General features: G+C 30.2%; 1 protein-coding gene across 1 annotated transcript; it reads left to right on the forward strand.

The window, feature by feature from the left end:
* The first annotated feature begins 18,374 nt into the window (after window positions 1-18,374).
* On the forward strand, window positions 18,375-20,071 carry LOC112289539 (karrikin insensitive 2 receptor CA). The gene is made up of 3 exons (XM_024534800.3): window positions 18,375-18,912; window positions 19,050-19,293; window positions 19,450-20,071. The coding sequence occupies exons 1-3, from the start codon at window positions 18,533-18,535 to the stop codon at window positions 19,636-19,638; spliced, it is 813 nt and encodes a 270-aa protein (XP_024390568.1). The 5' UTR covers window positions 18,375-18,532; the 3' UTR covers window positions 19,639-20,071.
* Window positions 20,072-22,459: the final 2,388 nt, after the last annotated feature.

Here is a 22,459-nt window from a genome sequence, read left to right on the forward strand (position 1 = left end):
AACTCATTGTGGTACTTTTTTTCTTTTTTTTGGATGCTTCCATAAATATCTATTATGTAAAAAATATCTTTAGGCTTTCTTATGGATTTTCTTAAATTCTTACTTTATCTAATCCTCTTCTTACTTTGATGTGCTTAAATACTTTCCAACAACTTTTCATTTTCTTTCATATAAATCTCTTGAAAATATTTTCAATAGTGTATTCAAATATAAACCTTCTTCCTTTAATAATGTATTAGTATAAAAAATTGTACCAATATCATCTTTCAAATCAATCATCTCTTCTTCATTGTAATATCTTGTTCTTGATAACATATCTATAATTGTATTTTCTATTCTTGTAATATGTTTAAATTTTGAATTCATAAATTTGACATATATATATTATCTACCTTAACATAGTAATATCAAGAATTAAACAAATTGTAATCATATCCAATAAAGATAGATAATCTATTTTTATAACTATCAATGTACTAATTAGATTTTTTTTATTTTTCATAGCTATCACTATATTCTATAATTCTCTTTTAATTTGTGCATACGCTCTTTGTCTAACATTCAATTTTTTTTTTTCAAATCTTACTACATATTTATTCCCTTTTTCATAATCTTATCCAACTCTTAATCTATTCTAATTGGACTTATATCAGTTCTTAATATCATTAGCCTTCTATATTAATAATTTATTTTTTTCAAAGTTGGAGGTAAAAAAAGAAGTTTTTAAAATTTTTTTTGTAACTTTTCTTAGTTCTTCTTTCATTAAATCTTTTGATTCTTTCTTAACAATTCATATAATAGATATGCCACATATGAAAAATGAAGTATCCATATATGATAGAAAATACATGCTCCTAAAAATCTTTTGACTTCTATCATGTTTGCACATTCTTTTATATTTTTAAAAAATATCAACCTTTTTCATACTTGGCATATATCCATATGATCCACACATGTGCCCTACTACCAAAAATTCTTTTATTCCAAACATTGATTTTGCTCCTAATAAGGTTAAATGAACTTCTTTTAACCTTGTCAAAACCTTCTTACAATCATCAATATGATTGACTACAAACTTTTTACATCCTTTTGAATCCAATGTTTCATCTTTTCTTTCTTCTTCATATCCCTTAATTTGCACATCATCTATAAAAAGTATTGTTATTCTTGGAAAAAAAATTCCTTAATACCTTTTATATTCTATTCATCACATGTACTACAAAATTTGTACCTCTTTGTGGTAATGTACACATTCTAATTAATCATAATGATGTCTTCATAATTTTTAAATCTCTACTTTGTATTGCCAATTAAAATTGATCATATCTCAAATAAAGATTTTTTACAGAATAAATTTCTTTTTTTAGAAATACCTCTACAAACTCATCCACAATTGGTCTTGAATCCATATTTCTAATAGTTATCTTATTTACTTGTTGCATATCTTGAATAAAGCTCAATATCTTATTTTTTTTTAGGTATTGTGAACCGTTGATTGGAATATGGTGCAATAAATGGTTTTAAAATTTCCATCATAACCTTTCATTAAATAATTTGATTAGCTTTGGAGAATGGGCCTTTGGAACTAGAGTTGGCCTCAAATTCCATGATTCATGTGGTATTATAAAAATAACCATAGGTGCTATAATACTTAGATCAACACACCTTATTTCATATGATTCAAATGCAAATTTTTTGCCATGTCATGAAAATATTTCTTTAAAATATTTCTCTTTATTCTTTATTAAAAATTCCTCACATCCAACTTTCAAACCATCTAATGTTAATTCATCCTTAAATTCATGACCTAATTTTTTCGGATTTCTTAAATTAGATTTCATAAAATTCTTTTCAACTCTTTTCTTAAAATCCAATGATAGTAGCAATGCCACTGATTTAACCTTTTTTGTAAGAGTCTTATAATTAATATTCACCTTAACTTCATATTTATTTATATATTATCTTAGTACATCATAAATTTGCTTAAAATGCATCTTTATTACTTTATCACCACCTTCAAAATTTAAATCCAATAACATTTGTAAATTATCTATAGTATCATCAAAGCAAGATTCTTCAAATATCTTTAATATGTATTCATCTTTATCAAATATTCTATATTTCTTTAATTCATGTTCTATATTTTTGACATTTTTTCTTTCTATTCTTTCTAAATTATTTATATTTTTTAATAAAAATATCCATTCTATAATAATCCTATAATAATTTCATTTTTTTATTAGGCGAGAAGCTATTATTTCTTCTACTATTACAACCCCACTTTACAATGGCCTCTAGTAAAAATCCCTTGAGTTATCTAGATCTTAAAAAAATTTCTATTTCTTCGGTAAAGATTACTCTCTTAAATTAAGTCAATTTCTTTCATGATTTGTATAAATTGGAAAAAATTGCACCGCCTTCTTTCTATCTTAACTTCTTATCTTTGTATAGCCAAATCATCATCAATTATTTTTTTTTCAATTTGTGTAGCAATAATATACAATTGTCTTAATATAATAGGTTATGTAGACATGTCTTGCTCAAAGAAATTTTGTTCATGAATAACATCTCCTATTATCACCTTGATATTTGAACAAGTTCCATACAAATCTTCCTTTGAATTATTTGTTACTCTTATCATCTATCCATGTTCAATATTAATATACCACTTTTCTCTTTAATATAATTTTTTTGATATCAAATTGATTTTAGAATCATGATCAATTAATATTACAATTGGTTCTTCTAAATCTTTCAATTTTATCAAAATTTCTATAATAATTCTTATCTAATAACTTCAATAATAATGACTAGAAGCTTGAATTACATCTTTTTGTTCTATAAATCTTACTCACAAGTCATCTCCAAAAAAATTCATTTCATCTTTTTCATCTCGATTGCTATTCATTACTCTTGTTTTTTGTACATTTGATGTCATAATATCTCCTAAAAATTATTTTTTTTTCTTTATTGTGTCAATAATAATTTCATAAAATTCACACTTCGTAATTCTTAAGATTTTATCAATTGTAAATTCAACCTTTTCACTTAAAATCTGCTCTTTCAATATCTTCTTTAAATTTGTAGTAGCTTCAATATCTGATTGTAATTTATAAGCAACAGCCTTTTCTTTTTCTTTCATAATTTCTATTTTCTTTATAGAAATATATTTTTTGTCTCTTCATACATAGGGTTCTTTTGTTGTCATGTTTTTTTTCTTCTAGTTCTTTTTTATGGTCTTTCATTATTTTCATCTCTTCTTTATTTTTCTTTGATTGATGCTTTATGTTGATTCTTTGTAATATGAACATGCACTAATAATCTATTTACTAGATCATCCTACCAAGTAATTTTTCAAATATTATTGCTAATATGTTTTAAATCATTTTTAGTAAATTTTTTCTTTTCAACATAACTCATTGTATTTGACTACAAAAAATTAGATTTTCTTAGAAATTTTATATTTATGCTTAAATATTTGCCCAAATTTTCTTCTATCTAATATATTGATGCTTCATTTCTTGAGATTTTAAATGCTTCCTTTGTAAACTCTTTTATCTCTTTTTTACCAAAGTTTGTTTTTAATTTTTTTCCACTCTCTTTTAAATGTATCATACCATCTTTAAAAAAAATAATTCTTTGGCACAATGCCTTTGTAAAATCTTCACATTTCCTACTTGAATGATCCATGCTATCACACCACATGTACCTATGTAGTACATCTTTCATTGATATTGATTTTTGTCTTATTGATATTTTTGATAATTGACTCTTTTCCTCAATTTTTTTATATTTTATTTATAAATTTTTCATTCTTTATATGATTTCATCAATTTCCATTTCTTCTTTCTTTTTTGTAACCATTGAAGGTTGAATTATAGATATAGAATGGATAGTAGGTATTTTTATTTTAGATACTTATAATGGACTTTGAATATCCATTCTATTTTTTTTTTTTTTTTTTTTTTTTTTTTTTGTAAGCAATCCTACTACCTCTTCTATTTCTTTCCAATTTTTTGTCAATTCTTCATTGTATTTTTTTATCTTCAAGCAAGATTTTCAACTTTTCTTGTAATTTTTTATTAGCCACTTGAAAAAAAAGCTCCACTTTACTTAGATCTAATAATTATCTTTTTTTCTTTGATAAATAAGAATATTTTTTTAAACTCCCTTAATAATTTTGTTGCTAAAAGATCCTTCTTAGGCCTTTCAATCCATTCAAAAAATGACTTCTTTGTAATCCAATCACTATCTTTCAAGAAAAACTCATCCTTCAATGCTTGTAAAAATTCTCCCATGAACCTCAAAAATGTCTTATAATAGACTTCACTTGATTTTTTTTTTTTTATCCTTGGTGCATTAGCCAATTCAAATAATTGAATCATCACTTTTTTTGAAACATGCTTCAGCTCCAACTTCTTTACATAACATCTTAAATATTTTTTAATATCCTTTCTTTGGAATTGATGAATGTTATCCACAATTGCTTATATTGCTTTGTTAGCCATACCCTCTTTGCAATCTTTAATTTGTTGCTATTGCATGAATAAGGAAAAAGCTTCAAACATGCTTGCAAAATTAGGATCAAAATAAATACCTTCTTCTCTACTTATAGCTCCACTTTCAACTCTATTTGAAGCATCATCAAAAACCTTTCCTTCTATTCTCTTGCCTTTCTTCTATATAATTCAAATAAACCACAAACAATTCTAAAGACCTTCTACCTCAAGCTTTTTATATTGAATTCACCAAATATGTCATATTACATGTATTTTTGTTTAAAAATGCATTGGCACCAATTGAGAGAAATATAAGATAATCTAACTGGGTATTGAGCGGCCTCCTATTTCAAATTAAATGTTAAATTTCTAGTGCTAATATCTTTTTTTTGAATTTTTGAATTGCTTTTAAATTTCACTTAAACATTGGAAATTAAGTCAAGTTTCCATACAAAAAAAAAGTCACTTCAATCCAATTCTCAAATTATTAAAGATCTTAAAAATACTCATTGACTCTCAAACTCCAATTTTTGAGACCTCAGTCCACAAAAACCTTTGCATATTTCAATCTAATTGTTTAAATGACCTCAAAATTTTCATACACATTTACAACTAGTATACCAAGACATTGTGCAAATTTGACTTATATACACACCAAAAGATCTAAAAACTCTCAAATTTGTAAACATATTTTTATTTTTCAAATCATAATCTCACAAAGAATATCACTAATTTTGAAAATCTTTCAAAATCTCAATATTGATTTAAACAACATGAAACTAATGCCTAAAAATCCTCCTTTAAGTTTTCTCACAAATTCCACTTTTTGATCTACCAAAAAAATCTTAGAGTCATCGTAGATATATGGTTTTGTGCCTTATTATTTGCTTTTGATTCAAGTTGATAACTAGTATTGTATTACTTGAAGTCTTACTTGAGAATGCACCACGTACTTGGCTGTGGAAAGTAAAAAAAAATTGCATCAACAAGATTCTAACAACTCCAAAAAAATCCTAAGTAAATTCTAATTAAACCTTAATAACATTAATTAAGCTTTAATCAAATCCAAAAGAAATCTTAAAGATTTTTTAAAAAAAAACATGAAAAAAATTTAAAAACTTCTAAAGAAATTGTAAAAAAATCATAAAGAAATAATAAGTAGATCTTAAAGAAACCTTAAAGAAATCCAAAAGAAATCCATAAAAAATCTTTAAAAATATTAGAAGAACCTTTAATAAATCTTAAATAAATCCTAATCAAATTTTATTTAAAATCCTAATGAAAATTCTAATAGACCTTAATTAAATCGTAAGTCAAATCCTAAATAAATCTTAAATTCTAAATCAAATCTCTTTAATAAATCCTAAGCCTTTAAATAAATCTTAAATCCTAAATTTAATCCTTAAAAAATCTTAAAACTAAAATAAATCCTAAATCTTAAATCAAATCCTAAACCAAACCCTAATCAAAACCTAACCAATTCAAACTAGTCCTAAAGTAGATTGGAATCCCAATATCTATTAGTTAAATTATTGATCTTGCTTAAAAATTTATACACCTCTCAATCTCTTAGTTAAAAATAAATATAATAAATTTGAAGATAATTACACTTATCAAATGAAAGAAAAATCCTAAAATCCGTTTGGTTATTGATCGACTTTCTACACCAACCTAAATGTTGAACTTCAAGTGCCAATATCTCTTTTTTTAATTATTAAATTTCTTCTAAAATTTACTTAAATTTTTGGAACTCAAGTCTAATTTCTATATAAAAAAAAATCACTTCAATCCAATTGACAAATTGATAAAGATCTTAAAAATACTCATTGATCTTTAAACTCCAATTTTTGAAACCTCAATCCACAAAAACTTTTACATACTTCGATCTAATTATTTAACTAATCTAAAAATTTACAAACATATTTACAACTAATACACCAACATTCTATCTAAAATTTACTTGTATACATACCACAAATTTTAAGAAACCCTCAAATTTATAAACATAGTTTTATTTCTTAAAATTTTGATCAATCAAGAACATCATTAATTTTAAAAATTCTCCCAAAATTGAATATTAATTCTATTGATATAAAAAAGAATGTCCAAAAATCTCTTTCCAAGTTTGTTCTCAAATTCCATTCTTCTATCTATCAAAGAGTCTAAGAGTTGCCATTGGTTCCTAGTTTTGTACTTGTGGATTTGATTTTGATCTAGATTGATAGTTGGTCCTCTCTGAGTATCAATTCTTATCTTCTTGAGGTAAATTTTGCTAAAATCTATTCTTGAATTTTTCCTACATATGCCTATATTATTTAATTTTCCAATCTATTTTATTTGGATTATTTATAGTCCTACAAAATAAGTAGAAGCCTATTTTATAAAAAGAGAGCAATAGCATTTTTTTATTTATTATATTTTTGAATAATATCTATATTACTAAGATAATTTTCTATAATATTTTAAAATAAGATCTTCTATAATATAATATTTTTTCTCTCTTTCATTCATTAGCCATATTATATCATAACACTGGTCCTCTCTAAGTAACAATTCTTGGCCTCTTGAAGTAAATTTGCTAAAATCTACTCTAACTCTCCTTTATACATGCTTATATTATTTAATTTTCTAATCTACTTTATTTTGTCTTATTTATGGTCCTACAAAGTTAATAGAAGCTTATTTAATAAAAAGGCAATATTATCACTTTTTAATTTTATTATTTTTAATTCTTATTTATATTTTTAAGATAATTTGTTATAATATTTTAAAATATAATATGATATTTTTTTCTCTCTTTCATTCATTAGCCATATTACATCACAATATTATGTATTATAAAAACTTAGAGATGTAAGATTATATCGTAAGATGAAAAAGTATATATTTTATACTATGTAAGTTGATTTCTTAGGATACATCATTTCCAATAAAGAGCTAATGATAGATCTAAAGAAGGTCTAGACTTTCATGGATTGGAATATTTAAAAAATAATCAAAGATATATAATATTTTTTGAGATTTGTCAATTATTATTAGATCTTCATCAAAAAAAAATTCAAGTTACAACTCTTCTTATGCATCTGGCATATAAAAACAAACTTCAATAGAGTAAAGAAGCTGAAGCATCTTTTGAAGCTTTGAAGATAACATTTATTTTTGCTTCCATCTTATATTACGTTAATTTTTTCAAGATATTCTTCATGAAAATAGATACATCAAACTTTGCTAAAGGTGTTGTTTTGTCATAAATAAGATCAAATGACAAGCTCTATCTTATCATTTTTCATTTCAAGAAATTTTCACTAATAAAATTAACTATAAGATCTATGACAAAGAGCTTCTTACAATTGTGGATTCATTTCAAAAATGGCATCTTTATTTAGAAGGTGCTTGTAATCCAATCACTATGTATATGAATCATAAGAATCTCAAGTAATTCATATCAAAACATGTTTTGATTTGTTGCCAAGCCAATTGGAGCATGTCTTTATGAAGATTTGATTTTAAGGTCACTTATCAATACAAAAAATAACAAGGTTTGTTAAATGTCCTTTCTAGATATTCTTATCTTACATCAAAAGAAAGAGATGTAATTTTAAAAATAATTTATTCTATTTTAAGAAACAATTATATATTTAAGAAGACAAAGCTTAATTATGTGTTCTTCAAGCTCGTCATGATTTTCTTACAATTGGATATTTTGAATACAATAAGATTTTAGAGCTAATATTAAGAAGTTTTTAGTGGCTTCAAATGTAAAAGGTAATTAAAGACTTTGTACAATCAAGTAATATTTTTTTAAGATAAAAAATTCTTTATTATTGACTTTATGGATTTCTTCAGCCATTATCTATTTCAAAATTGTTAAAGTAAATAAGTATTATGATAAGTATGATAAATTAAATAAGTATTACCTTAGCTAAGTTGCTAATGATTAAAGGGTAGTAAAAGGATAAAAGAAAGTAACTAAGGTGGCGGCTAGGATTTAGGTGGCGGTTAGGTTAAGAAAGAATTTAGGATTTAGTTGGATGAAGTAAAAATAGATATAATATCAAAAGGATAGAAGTTGCCTCATTGGTTAGTAACCAACATCTATACGTAAAGAATGTTGGAAGTGGGAGGTATCTCATTCCACACTTCTCTTATATGCAACTTTGCTGATTTCTACTTACTTGTGTCTTACTTGTTGTATTTCTTCAATGGATTATGGACCCACTCACACTTTTTTGTGCCATTCAAGTAAGTGTCATTCTCTTGTGGTTATATTTATGTGGAATATATCTTATGGTGTTTACTGATGTTAGGATTTCTAAGATTGAAACTTATGTTTTAGGCATGAACAGGTGCTGATTTTGATCTTATAGATTTCTAATATTGCTTTGTGTTATCAAGCCTTTAGAAGAGAGAGATATTATCATGACATTGCTGATGAGTCATCATAAGTCCTACAACTACCTCATTGTGGCATTGGATTCCATTAAGTTGAAGGAACTTATAATGGACTATATAACAGCAAGACTTATCCATGAAGTGACCAAGAAGAAAGAAAAAGAGCCTCAAAGTGAAGATTCAGCACTCTATTCATATCAAAGCAAAGGCAACCTTTTGTATCAACAAGATAATATCAAAACTTGCTTCATTTATAGAAAAATAGGTTATTTTACATGAAATTGCTACAATGCTAAAAAGAGAGATAGAGAAAGTACCAACAATATATATGAGCAATTTGGAGGAGTTTATTTTGTATTCATGGCAAGTGAAGGCATCTCTATGGCTACCATATCTAAGTGGATTGTTGACTCAGGTACAACTAAGCACATGACACCATACAAGTATTTATTTGATATTTATGAAGAAATTTCAGCAACAAATGTCTTTATGGGAGACAATGGTATGGTACAAGCTATTGGAATAGGCTCCATTGCAGTGGAGATTGTTGTGAAAGGACAAATAAAGAGGATAAAATTGAAGGATGTCTTGCATCTATCGAAGATCAAGAAAAACCTCTTTTCAATGAGTAAATTAGTTTCACATGGTTGTAAGCTCTTATTTCATAAGAATAGGTGCTTTATAAAGACATTCGGTGGAGATGATGTTGCCAACGGCTTTAGAAATGGCAACCTTTACTTCATCAAGTGCAAGATGGTGAATAGAGTTGAAGTAGTTGCATTTGTTGAGTTTCCACTTGATTAAGATAAGTTTGGCATTTGGCATGAACGCCTTGGTCATTTGAATATCAAGAGCATGAAGGAACTCCAATCTATAATAAGTGGCATGGATCTTGATCAATTTAGCTACAATACAAATACATTTGCTTTTGAAGGTTATATTCAAGGCAAACAACAAAGATCCTTATTTTTAAATAGAGTAGTAACACATACCAGCAAGTTGTTGGCAATTGTACATTTGAATGTTTGTGGACCTATGAAGATACCATCAATAGAAAGAGTACAGTATTTTGTCACATTAATCAATGATTTTTTAAGGAAGATGTGGATTTACATCATCAAATGTAAGAGTGAGTATTTTTCTAGATTCAAGGAATTTAAGGCAATTGTAAAAAAAACAATGTGATTACAAGATGAAGGTGTTGTGCATAGACAATGGAAGTGAGTACATATCAAAGCATTTTGATGAGTTTTTGAAGATTCAAGGCATTGTAAGAGAAACCTCTATTCCATACATTCCATAACAAAATAGAGTTGCTGAAAGAGTAAATTGCACCATTATAGAGATGGTAAGGAGTATGCTATATGCACAAAATCTTGGATTTGAATATTGGACAAAAGCCATGGTAACAACAATATATACAAGGAATATGTGCCCTACAAGTGCTTTTACATCAAAAACTCTCAAAGAATCTTGGAGTATGAGAAAACCTTGTATTTTACATATGAGGACTTTTTAATGCATTGCCTATGCAAAAGTACCAAATTATATGAGGTCCAAATTTGATGCATAAGGTATAAATTATAGGTTTTTTGGATATTGTGAAGGTATCAAGACATATAGGCTAATGGTTTTGAATACTAAGAAGATCAAGAAAAATCATAATGTAGAATTTTTGGAACATAAGAATGCTTGTAAGCACTTCGAGATGTGTCAAAGTGGGAGTAATAGTATGTTTATAGACACATCTTCAATTTTAGCAAAAAAAGAAGAAGATGATGATAAAAATGAAGATGGTGTGAATGAAAATAAAGAGATGAAGAAAGAAGCCTATATTATTCCTAGGACCAGCAATGAAGATAATGAAGATGTTGAAGATGATAATGATGATGAGGAGTATCATCCTTTGAGTGAAAAAAGACAAGGTTTAAGAAAGAAGAAGCTTGGAAGCAAGCATGGAATGCAACAAGATGAATCTTCTTCAAATAAAAGGAGATATCCTTTGACAGATAGAAAACAACTTGGTGAATAGTGGAAGGACTACATCTTTCATCAAATAAGTAAAGAACATGCCAATGTTATACTTCGTGCTGATCCATTGAATTTGTGTGATGCAATGAAGTATGAGAAGGCCATAGAAGATGAATACAAATCACTCATGGATAATAAAATATAGGAATTGACTCAACTTCCTTCAAATCAATCTTTGATTGGTTGTAAATGGGTGTTTAGAATCAAAAGAGATATAGTCAATAATGTTATGAGATACAAGATAAGATTAATTTCCAAAGGCTACTCACAAGTTGTTCATATTGATTTTAATGAGACATTTGCTCCAATGGCCAAATTCACCACCATTAGAATCATTGTGGTAATTGAGGCAATAATGGACTTGAAAATGTATCAAATGGATGTGAAGACGGCTTTCTTAAATAAAAAATTAGAAGAAGACATCTACATGGATCAACTTTAAAGATTTCTTGAAGATAGCAAATAACACCTTATTTGTAAGTTGAAGAAATCCTTATATAGATTAAAACAATTACCAAGGACATGATACCAACGTATTGATACATTTTTTCTAAAGGAGGGATTTGTAAGAAGTGAAACTGATGATTTTTTGTATGTCATGCAATCAAATGAATTCATATTAATTGTCATCATTTATATTGATGATTTGATCATATTAAGTAATACCATGAAGAAGATGGATTGGTTGAAGGTAAAGTTAGAAGAAGAGTATGAAATGAGTGACTTGGAAGAACTCCACTATTATTTAGGAGTGGAATTTGTAAGAGATCGTAGTAACAAGACCATTGCAATGAGTCAAAGCAAGTACATTGAAGAAGTATTGAAAAGATTCAACATAGAGGATTGCAAGCCCATTGGAACACCTTTGGATGCCAATTTGAAGTTGAAGAAGCTCACAAATGAGGAATTTGTTGAGGTTGAAGATGAAATAAAAAGTGTTCTATACAAGGTAGCAGTAGACTCACTCATGTATATAATAATTGGTGTAAGAATAAACCTTACATATGCGATGAGTGTTGTGAGTCAATACATTTCAAAGACTAGACTAATCCATTCGGCAACCATCAAATAGATCATGATGTACTTTAAAGGCACTTTAAACTTCAAATTATATTTTGGAGGAATTAATGTTGCATTATATGATTATTGTAATGTGAATTGGACTAAAGATACAAATGATAGAAGATCAACAACGAGATATTTGTTCTTTATTGGAGTGGAAGCAATCTCATGGAATTGCAAGAGACAACTAACAATTACAAGGTCCATAATAGAGGTAGAATTCATGGTAGCAAGTCATGGTGCAATGGAGGCAATTTGGTTAAGACAACTTTTAGAAGACATTGAACTTGTATAAATGGAAGTAACTCCAATGAAGTATGATAACTAAAGCATTACTTAAGAATCAAGTACATTGACATTCAACATCACTTCATAAGAGAGAAGATTGAAATAGGATTGATTGACATAAAGTATTATATAATAGAAGACATACTTGTTGATTTGCTCATAAAAGCACTTATGATGGATAAGCATCAAAAGTTAATAAAGGCACTAGAATTAATAATCTTTGACCAATAGCAAAATAGAAGTGTTAAAGTAAATAAATATTACCATAGATATAGTAAAATAAGTAATTATTACCTTACATAAGTTGTTAGTAGTCAAAGGAAAAAAAAATGGTGAAGGGAAGTAACTAAGGTAGTGGCTAGGATTTAGGTAGTGGTGTCACGATGTAACATGACTAATATGTGAAAGAGTGTCGAAATCATTATAATGTAGGAGATTTTAGTTCAAAATATTAGAGCAAATTATCTTAGAAATATAATTAATAATCAAAAGGGTAGTAAAACTAAAAGATACCAATACTGCCTTTTCAGAAAGGTGACTTCTACTTACTTTGTAGGACCATAAATAAAGTAAAATAAAATAGATTAGAAAAATAAAAGATATCAACATCTTAAGAAGGAAGTTAAGAGTAAATTATAACAAAAATTACCTAGAAAAACTAGATATTGATACCCAAGGAGGATTGATTATCAACTTGGGTCGAAATCAGATCCTTAGGCACTAAACCGAGCACCTACCGCAATTCAGGGGTTCTTTTGTAGATTGGAGAGTAGAATTTGATAGTAAATTAGATAGAATTTTTATAAACAATGGTTTTTGGTGATTTTGATTTGTTATGACTTTGTAAGAGCTTTACAAAGTTAAGTTTATTTTTGGATGACTTGGGTTTTGTGAAATAAAATAGGATTGATATTTCCAGTGATTTCAAGAGTTTTGTAATAGATCTATAAGTGAAATTTTGTGGATTATTGGTTATAGTTGTGTTTAATATGTGTTGTGAATCTTAGCTCGATTTAATATTTTAATTGAGGATTATTGAGGTTTAAGTGGATCAAGGTCTCAAAATTAGAATTTTAGGTTCAGTGAGGGTTTTTAAGATTTCTTATAATCTACTAGTTGGATTAGAGTGAAATTTGTGAGTGAGGATATTAGACTTATTTTTCTATGTATATGAGAATTTTGAAATCAATCAAATAGTGAAAAGGAGAAATATTGGCTCTGGGAGATTGGCATCAAGATCAAAGAAGGAGGCCGGTCAATATCCAAGCACATTTTTGACGCTATTGTCTATTTGGTAATTTCAATCCTTTTCAAATTTTTTATGCTTCTTGTCAACTTAATTGTTAAAAAGCATGAAAAAAATTAGTTAAGGTCAACGGTTCATTTATTAGTAATTGAGGTTTAAATCTATTATAGAAATTACTAGGATTTGATTTAGGGTTTGGTTAGGATTTGGTTTAGGGTTTAGGATTTGATTAGGGTTTGATTTAGGTTTGGATTTGGTTAAGATTTGATTTAGGGTTTAAGATTTGATTTAGGATTGATTAGGGTTTGATTTAGGATTTAAGGTTTGGTTTAGGATTTAAGATTTAGGGTATAAGATTTGGTTAGGATTTGGTCAGGATTTGATTTGATTTAGGATTTTATTTGAGTTTGTTTAGGATTTAAGATTTAGTTAGTTTTTGGCCTAAAGTTTGAATGAAGTCCAATAGGATTTCAATTAAGATTAAATTAAGATTGAATTGACATGTATTTGAGATATGTTTGTAATCATTCTAATATTTCTTTAAATTTTCTTATTTTTTCTTTGTAATTCCTTTGAAATTTCTCTGAATTTGATTAAAGCTTGTTTAGCATTGTTAGTGTTCTATTAGAATTAGGATTTTGTTGTTGCAATTTCCATTCTACCTTCCATAGCCAGGTGCCCGGAGCATTCTCAAACAAGACTTCTCATATTACAACAGCGGTTAGGTTAAGAAAGAACCTAGGGTTTAGTTGGATGAAGTAAAAATGGATATAATAACAAAAAGATGGAAGTTGTTTTGTTGGTTAGCAACCACCACCTATAAGTAAAGGGTGTTGGAAGTGGGAGGTATCTCATTCCACACTTCTCTTGTGTACAATCTTATTGATTTCTAATTATTTGTGTCTTGCTAGTTGTATTTCTTCAATAAAAATAACTATGGTCTTTTATTTCTATGGATTTTATTACGGATTTTCTAGTCTTAGATTTGTATGATTTTATATTCATGAAAGTAGATCATTTTATCAAGATGGCATATTTTATATCATGGATAAAATCTATCACATGTATTGGTAGCTTGTGGAATAAGCTAATTATGTGGTGCACATATAGAAAACTTGCCTTGCAAATTAAAATATGTACCTTGTAAAGTCAACATGTTTTGGAGGTCCTTTAAAACATTGCCATATAGCTCTTAATTAGATAGTATATATGGATGCAAGAGTGAAGACTTCTTCACTCTTATTAATGCCTTTCTAATCTTTAGTCTTCTTTTAAGACTTTCCAATCTTCTTGTCTTTGGCAATAGCCATTCCAGTTCAATATATTACTATTTTTCAGTGATTTCTTAGTCTTTTTGAATGATATAAGAGTATATTGATGATTTCTTTCTTTAAGATATATGTCCTTGATAGGTAGTTAAGAATTAGCACAATACTTAGTTAATCTTGGACAATAGCATCATGAGATAGAATAGTATTGAGTTGGAGATTGTATGTTTTTAGTTGAGTTAATAAATAAAAATTTATGTTTTCAATCATTGTATAGAGTGTATTTGATTTTATAAGGTATTGTCTTGTGTTTGCTCATAATCCCAAAAGCCTAAGTAATAGAAATAATAATTTTTTGAGGTTTAAAAATAAATAAATAAAAAATCTAAATTTTATTAAATGATTTATGTATGAAAAACATTTAGATCTAACACAATACAAAAATTTTAAAGAAAGATTTTATGGAATAATTTATTTAAAAAAAAACATGATTTCAACAAGTTTGATAGAATATAATAAAATATCTAAGAAAATAACAATATATAGAATGAAATAACAACCAAATCTTAATATTAATTTTCTTTGTAATTAGAACAAGATTTGAATGACAAGAAAAATAATGGGATTTTATTTATAAAAATAGCATATTCAAATGAAATAATAGAATTATATTTAATAGTATCATAATCTATGATAATATAGAATAGATACTCAACTTACACTTTGGCTTTTTTATTTCATCTATGTGTTAGTGGAGATAGATACCAATTAGTTATTTTAGATTCTGATGACAATTCAATAACATGCAACTAAATATTGTGTTGCCCAAAAAAAATTGGCAGCATGGGTTTAAGATTTAGAGTTTTAAAAAGAACACAAAATCATTTTTAAACAATCAGACAAAGTTAAAGGTTTAAAATTCACTAAAATGTTTAGGGACATGAAACTATTTAAATTTTCTATTCGTCTAGTACTAACTGGATACTAATTCCTTTACAACCTCATAGTCCATGCTCTTTCAAATCTAAGATCTTAGAACATCTACACATTAAAATTGCACCTTTATCTACTTATTCTTCATGACGGTAAACATTGACAATCTGTATTTCGTATACTTATAAATCTAATAGAAAATGTATTTAGATTTGTTTGTTTACATCAAAAAATTAATATAAAAATATAAAATATAAAAACCAAAACCAAATTGGCTTCATTATGTCTCGAGACCATGAACAAAGTTTGGAATGCTTAGGAGACGACGCGAAGTAGAGCTTCCGTGTGTTATCGCAACCAGTGGAACTCAGCGATGCTGCAACCCACCTCGGAAATCGAATCCTAACCCTAATTATCAACGAAATCCCTCCTCGAAGCTGTGGAATCATTCATCGCAACCATTCACACCTCCACCTCGCCGAAATGATCCTCTACGCTTCTACAATGCCGATGGCGAATGAACCCACATGCACCGAAACATCAAGGGGCTGCTTTCCCTTTTTTTCCCTCATTAAGAAAGAAGAGTGTCAGAGGGGTCGTGTCCTGTCGGCCAGATCAGTGGGGGGGAGTTGCGCTCACGAGAGCGAATGATTTGGCCTGAGTTGAATGCGACGAGCACCACCATTGACACCGTTTGAATCGTGATGCACGCAGGATAGAATTGAATGCGTTGCTTTACGGGCTTTGTGTAGGGATAATTGCGCAATGATGGTGGGGGGGGGGGGGTGTTAGTGAAATGGTCTGGTGATGAGATATGGCCGTGAATAACGGTATTTCCATGGTCAATTGTGGGGGAAAAGAGAACAGCGCTTGCTATCAATATGTGGGGTAGACATGTGCCGTGCGCTGGATGGATGCGATGGGCGGATTTTGACAGTCTGCCGAGGTGTGATGGACGGGAAAGTGGCTTTTGCGTTTATTGTGCGGAGGCGACACTTTTGGCTTTGGGCATGGTCGTCACTGGTGTCATCGATCGGTGTACAGGAGCTGCCAGTGGACTGGGTGCATGAAATCCAACGGTGTGAACACGGAGACCATCGGTGCTTGTTTTTGGTTCCGCTCTACTTCCGCTCTCGTGTCTTTCGATCTTAATCTGGTCTCTCAGCTCAAAGAATTTTGTTACGTGACGTGCAGAGAAGTGGGTTACGCTGCTGACGGCGTATGCCGTAGGTCTACTTGCGATTCTAGTCGTCTATTAGAATTTTTTTTTCTTCCCCCTTCAAGCAGACGTTCTCTCGATGACCAGTACTGTGAATCGGATCAAGTTGAAGGAGACTTCGTATGATATCCAAAACTCCACTCAAAAGTTTAAACTAGACTAGCAGATCATGACCATGTCGAGGGAAGAAAAAGTGAACGTCGGAGGGGTACATTCCTGACGACAAGCCACAGTTGATTTGAGAATATGTGGGTTCTGGAAACTCAGATTGAAGAGTGGGGATCAGAATACACAGTTTGTGGCAGGCTTAACTACAGGCATGGAGCCTGAAGATGCTGAATAAGAACTGTTCATAGACCGTAGTAAAGGAACTACCCATGGAAATGATTTCCGCTTGACTTATTAGACGTCTTGTTCTGCAGTTTTTTCTTCTTAGGGTTACCTTTCTGACGCCTATATCATGAGCAAGTAGATCTCTAACAATTTATCCAGCGCTTGACACAACTTTCAATTCTCAGGTCATCAGCTCGTTCCACTCTCTAGAGAGTTCTGCCGTCACAGAGGTGTAAAGCATGTTACATTTCTTGCACTTCAGGGTGTCTAAATGGCTACTGAAGAAGTAGTTGGTATCCTTCTATGTTGTCACCCACGAAGGGAAGTTTGATGATTTCTAACTGTAGGTGCACTGATGCCGAGCATTTGAATTGCGATGTGGTCGATTCCTTGTTCTAGATTCTCTGCGTGCCTTGAATGTACTTGGGAAAGCCCAGAACAACTTGATTCTTCTGCTTGGTTCTATAGATTCTCAAAGAAATCCATTAGCCTCGTGATCTGTGGGTAACGTCGGTTGGTTTTCGTGTTGGTTGCGTGGTATGTATCTGGTTTTCAGAAGGTATAGTGCTTCAATTTATGCTGTTCATGACCGACAAATCATAGTTGGAACGTTCATTGAGATTGCAAAACCTTTCCGAAGCTACCATAACAGAGTTTCGAATCTTTCTCGTATCTTTCAGTACCTGATTCACAAATAGATGTAACAACTTGGTTATCCCTGATGGTCATTTGGTTTCAAAGAATCCACTTGTTCTGCCCGCCATTTCAGAAATGTTCCTGGAAAGATTGGAGGTTTTGTTCTTCTTCTCTTGACATGGAACTTTTACTACATCAACAATGGCATTAACTGAAGTCAGAGAATGTGATCCAGGTCATTAATTTACAATCAACACCGAAGGTGCCTCCAGGGACACCGAAAAAGCACAGTTAGCGCACAGTTGGAAGTACTATGAATCACCCTCTGTTTTTTTTGTTGATTTTATCATATTCATAATCCCAGCGCCTGGAGAGAAAATTGAGATTGCTCCAAATAATGATTGTGTGGCTATTCATGACACAGATTCTCAAATATCAATCGGCTCCAGACGCGACATGCAGACCAACCCCCCCCCCCCCTCCCCTCATCATCTCAACCACTGTTTTGAGCATCTTAATCTGGTTAGTGGAGGGTCAAACTGTAAGATCGAATCATCAAATCAAAGAGGAGTGATAATTTGAGCCCGAGTTTTTTCTCAACCTTCAATCTCTACTTTTTCCACAAATGGTGATTTCCAAGGCGTTTCTGTCTTCTCACAATGTGAGAGACTTGGGCAACGGTGACCAAGTGGTGGTACTAGGCCATGGGTTTGGATCAGACCAATCCATGTGGAGGTATATTGTGCCGTCCCTGCTGAGCAATAACCTCAAAATTGTCCTGTTCGATATAATGGGAGCCGGCACTACGGACCCTGAGCACTTTAGCTCTAAGAGTTACTCTTCCCTTCAGGCACACGCCGATGATCTGCTTGCGGTTCTGAGGGAGCTAGATATTGTGAGCTGTGTGTATGTGGGGCACTCCATGTCAGGGATGATAGGTTGTCTCGCTTCCATCCAGCGACCCGAAATCTTTCGAAAGCTCATCCTACTTGCGACGTCACCAAGGTAGTGTATCAATCAACGTAGTGGCCCCTTCATCTGTTTGTAATTAAAAAACCACCCATTGAACTGTCTCATACCCTTGTGCTTGAGCAGTGCTTCGTGGATTACAAGACCGTAACAGTTCGATCTTTCTATTTTAGGTACTTAAATGATAGGAACTATTATGGAGGCTTTGAGCAGCACGACCTTGATCAGCTGTTTGCCAACATAAAGTTCGACTTCAAATCATGGGTGTCCGTGTTTGCACCAGGGGCTGTTGGGGGCGACATTGACGACAAAGCAGTGCAAGAATTCTTTCGGACGTTATTGTCTATGAGGCCGGACATTGTCCTCAGCACCTCTAAAACCATATTCCAAAGCGATCTTCGAAGCATCCTACCGGAGGCAAGAAAACTTCAAAGTTGCAAATCAGTCTACATAGTTTTCTACTTCTGCTTCTTCCATGCACGTGCAGCAATATTCCAATCACATTTCATTACACTTTTACGATGGACGTGAGGATTGAAGTTTGCAGTTCTGCTTTGGCTGAAGCGTGTGCAGGTTACAGTGCCTTGCCATATAATTCAAAGTCGTAAAGACCTGGCCGTTCCAGTTGAAGTGGCAGAGTACTTGAGCCGCAACTTGGGAGGGTGGACATCCATGGAGATTCTACAAACTGAAGGCCACATACCTCAATTGAGCTCTCCAGAGTTGGTCATCCCGGTGCTTTTGCGCTGCATCGATGCTTGAGGATCAAACTAAGTCGTGACCTTACAGCACATTGTGAGGGGTTGTTAATATTTCCTGTAAAATATCGACCTCAGAAGAAAACTTGGATTTGCTCTCAATAAGATTGAATTACTTTAGAAGAGTTTGAACACGTCAATACTAGTTAGTGGGACCTCATACCATACCAATTTACATCTGCCAGCTATTATGATTGTTGTATTACACGGTGGTGTTTGTTCTAAGTTTGTTGACTGGTGGTATATTTGTACCTTATTTCAATCGTAGCATATGTGGAAACTTATTTATTGGTTACTAATGTAGAATTATAACCTCTTGAAGTATGCTATTTCATTAGTCTAAGGTGCGGTTTCACAGAGCATTAAAATCTGAAATGCATTGTAACACTTGGTGAAAGTTCAGGTTTCTAAAGCAATTGGTTGATGTATTCTGAGGATCCTCTAGTTCTGTGTGGAGTGTCTCCCATTTTCGTTCAAGTAAGAAATACAAATTGATGAAATTGCGTAACTTTGTAGCAGTCGATCTTTTGAAAGAAATGTGGATCATTGTAATGTATGTGTTTGCGGATTCGATTTGAGACAGAGACATTGGCTTTGACTTGAAGAGATAAGTCTGTCGGTTATGAGATTGTAGGTAGCGAAACAAATGCGACATGAGATGATAGAGTTTCAAATCCAATTGATAAATCAAAGAAAAACCAGTTTCTAGCATATTACTCGTAGAGTAGGAATATACACCATCAAGATTGTTTCTCTCAAGTGAACTGTTTTAGATACTAGGAATTACACATACACTAAATTGTTCCACCAAAAACACCCAAATTTGGTATTATAAAAAAGATTGAAATAGTTGACAGTGCCATGTTTCCTCATCTGAATGTCAAAGTACAGGGAACACACAGTTGAAAAATCAAGCTAGCCTTATTTGCAGCGCCTTGCACTATGAGGTTATAGAAACAAGACAATGTGCTGCTGAAATTTTACATTGCTTCTGCAAACTTAGAAATTGGACCTAAGATGCTGTGTTATGTTGAATCATGTGTGATTCTTGAAATCTAATTTATTCCATATTTTATATTTTTTATCTGGATTGGAGATGGAAAATAGTCGTAAACTGCATTCACAAGGGGTGTTATGAAAGGAGTGAGATTATCATAATCCATATATGCCTTACAATATGATCCAACAACAACATATCAAGTACACCACTATTTTTTTATAATTCAAATTATTGATGTATAGTTTGTTTCAACAATCTAAATGTATTAAGATATATATAAGTGTGTGTATATATATATATATATATATATATATATGGGAATGATAAAGCGACCCAAATTTTTACTAAATCAACCCACATGTTTAAATCATTATTGTACTATTTCAACTCCATTACCATTTTGAGTTGTTTTGCTATTCCCAATTGTTGTTCCATTCCCAATCCTCCACCTCCATCCTTAGCAATGGTTGAGAACAAGAAACAATTGGAAATACAAATAAGGGCTGCAAGGGTTCAATGATGGTTAAATAGAGTAGGTCACTTTAGTAAATATTTTGGTAACTTTATCATTCTTATATATATATATATATATATATTTACAGAGAATAATATAGATAGATAGAAAGAGAGAGAGAGAGAGAGAGAGAGAGAGTTTTTAAAGTTATACCTCCTTTGTCACTTCATGATCCATTTTATATCCGTTTCATGTCTCCAATCCTATTTTCAACTCCTATCTTATATTTCCAATTCCTGTCTCTCATTTCCAATCATCATTTTATATTTCTAATCTAATCTCTTCTCTTCCTTCTACCTAGTTTCTACTCTATGTTGACCTCACCTTGTTCCAATCTCCCAATTCTGTCTTAAATTTTGAGTTTCAAAGTTTTCTACTAATAATCTTATTAAATTTTTAAATTTGAGGTATTTACTTACTAAATTTTTATTTTAGAAACTTGTGTAATATCTAGGAAAAATAATAGTTTTTTTTAGAATCTTCACCTTATTTTACATTAGATGTTTGTTTAGAACCTAAAAATCACAAAGCTTTTATATTATTAGATTTAAAAGCCTCAACTTATTTATTAAATAAAGAATTTATTATAAGATATATATATATATATATATACTTCATAAAGAAAATAAAGTACATACATATAGAAATCATAGATGCGTATCTTTTGTCTTTAGGAGATGTTATTTATAAAACTATCCTTATAGGAGTGGCAAAAAATGGTTGTAATAGTTTAATGTATTTAACATTATTAAATTTCTTTCTAATCTAATAATTTTTAGGCCTATTGTTGCTAAAATAATATAAATTTTGGATAGATTAAATTTCTTATAATTTTATTTTTTTGATATTATAATCAAAAAAATTACTAACTAAGTAGAAAGTCAAAACACAAGTATGAACAAATTCTTATTTGTAGATATAAGATCTTTCATGCATACTATAAAAGACAGATTATCTTTTATTATTTATATCACATCTATTTATAATTTCAAAAAAATATACCATTCAAAGTTTCTAGTATGAACTCTTATCTTATTTATAAAGAAAAAAGATGGACCACTGCATATGTGTATAGCTTATTAAGAACTCAACAAAATTACCATAAAAAATAGATAATTTATTCTTTTGACATCAAGATTTTTTGATTAATTAAATCAAGTAAAAATCTATATAAATATAAATCTACAATAAGCATATGATGTGGTACACTTAAAAGAAAGAGAAAAAAATAGAAGACTACATATTGAATCATGTATGGACATTTTAAATATAATTTCATACCTTTTGGACTCAAAAAATGCACCAATTGCT

The sequence above is a fragment of the Physcomitrium patens genome, chromosome 12, assembly GCF_059467195.1.
Source record: "Physcomitrium patens ecotype Gransden chromosome 12, ASM5946719v1, whole genome shotgun sequence".
NCBI classification, from domain to species: Eukaryota; Viridiplantae; Streptophyta; class Bryopsida; order Funariales; family Funariaceae; genus Physcomitrium; species Physcomitrium patens.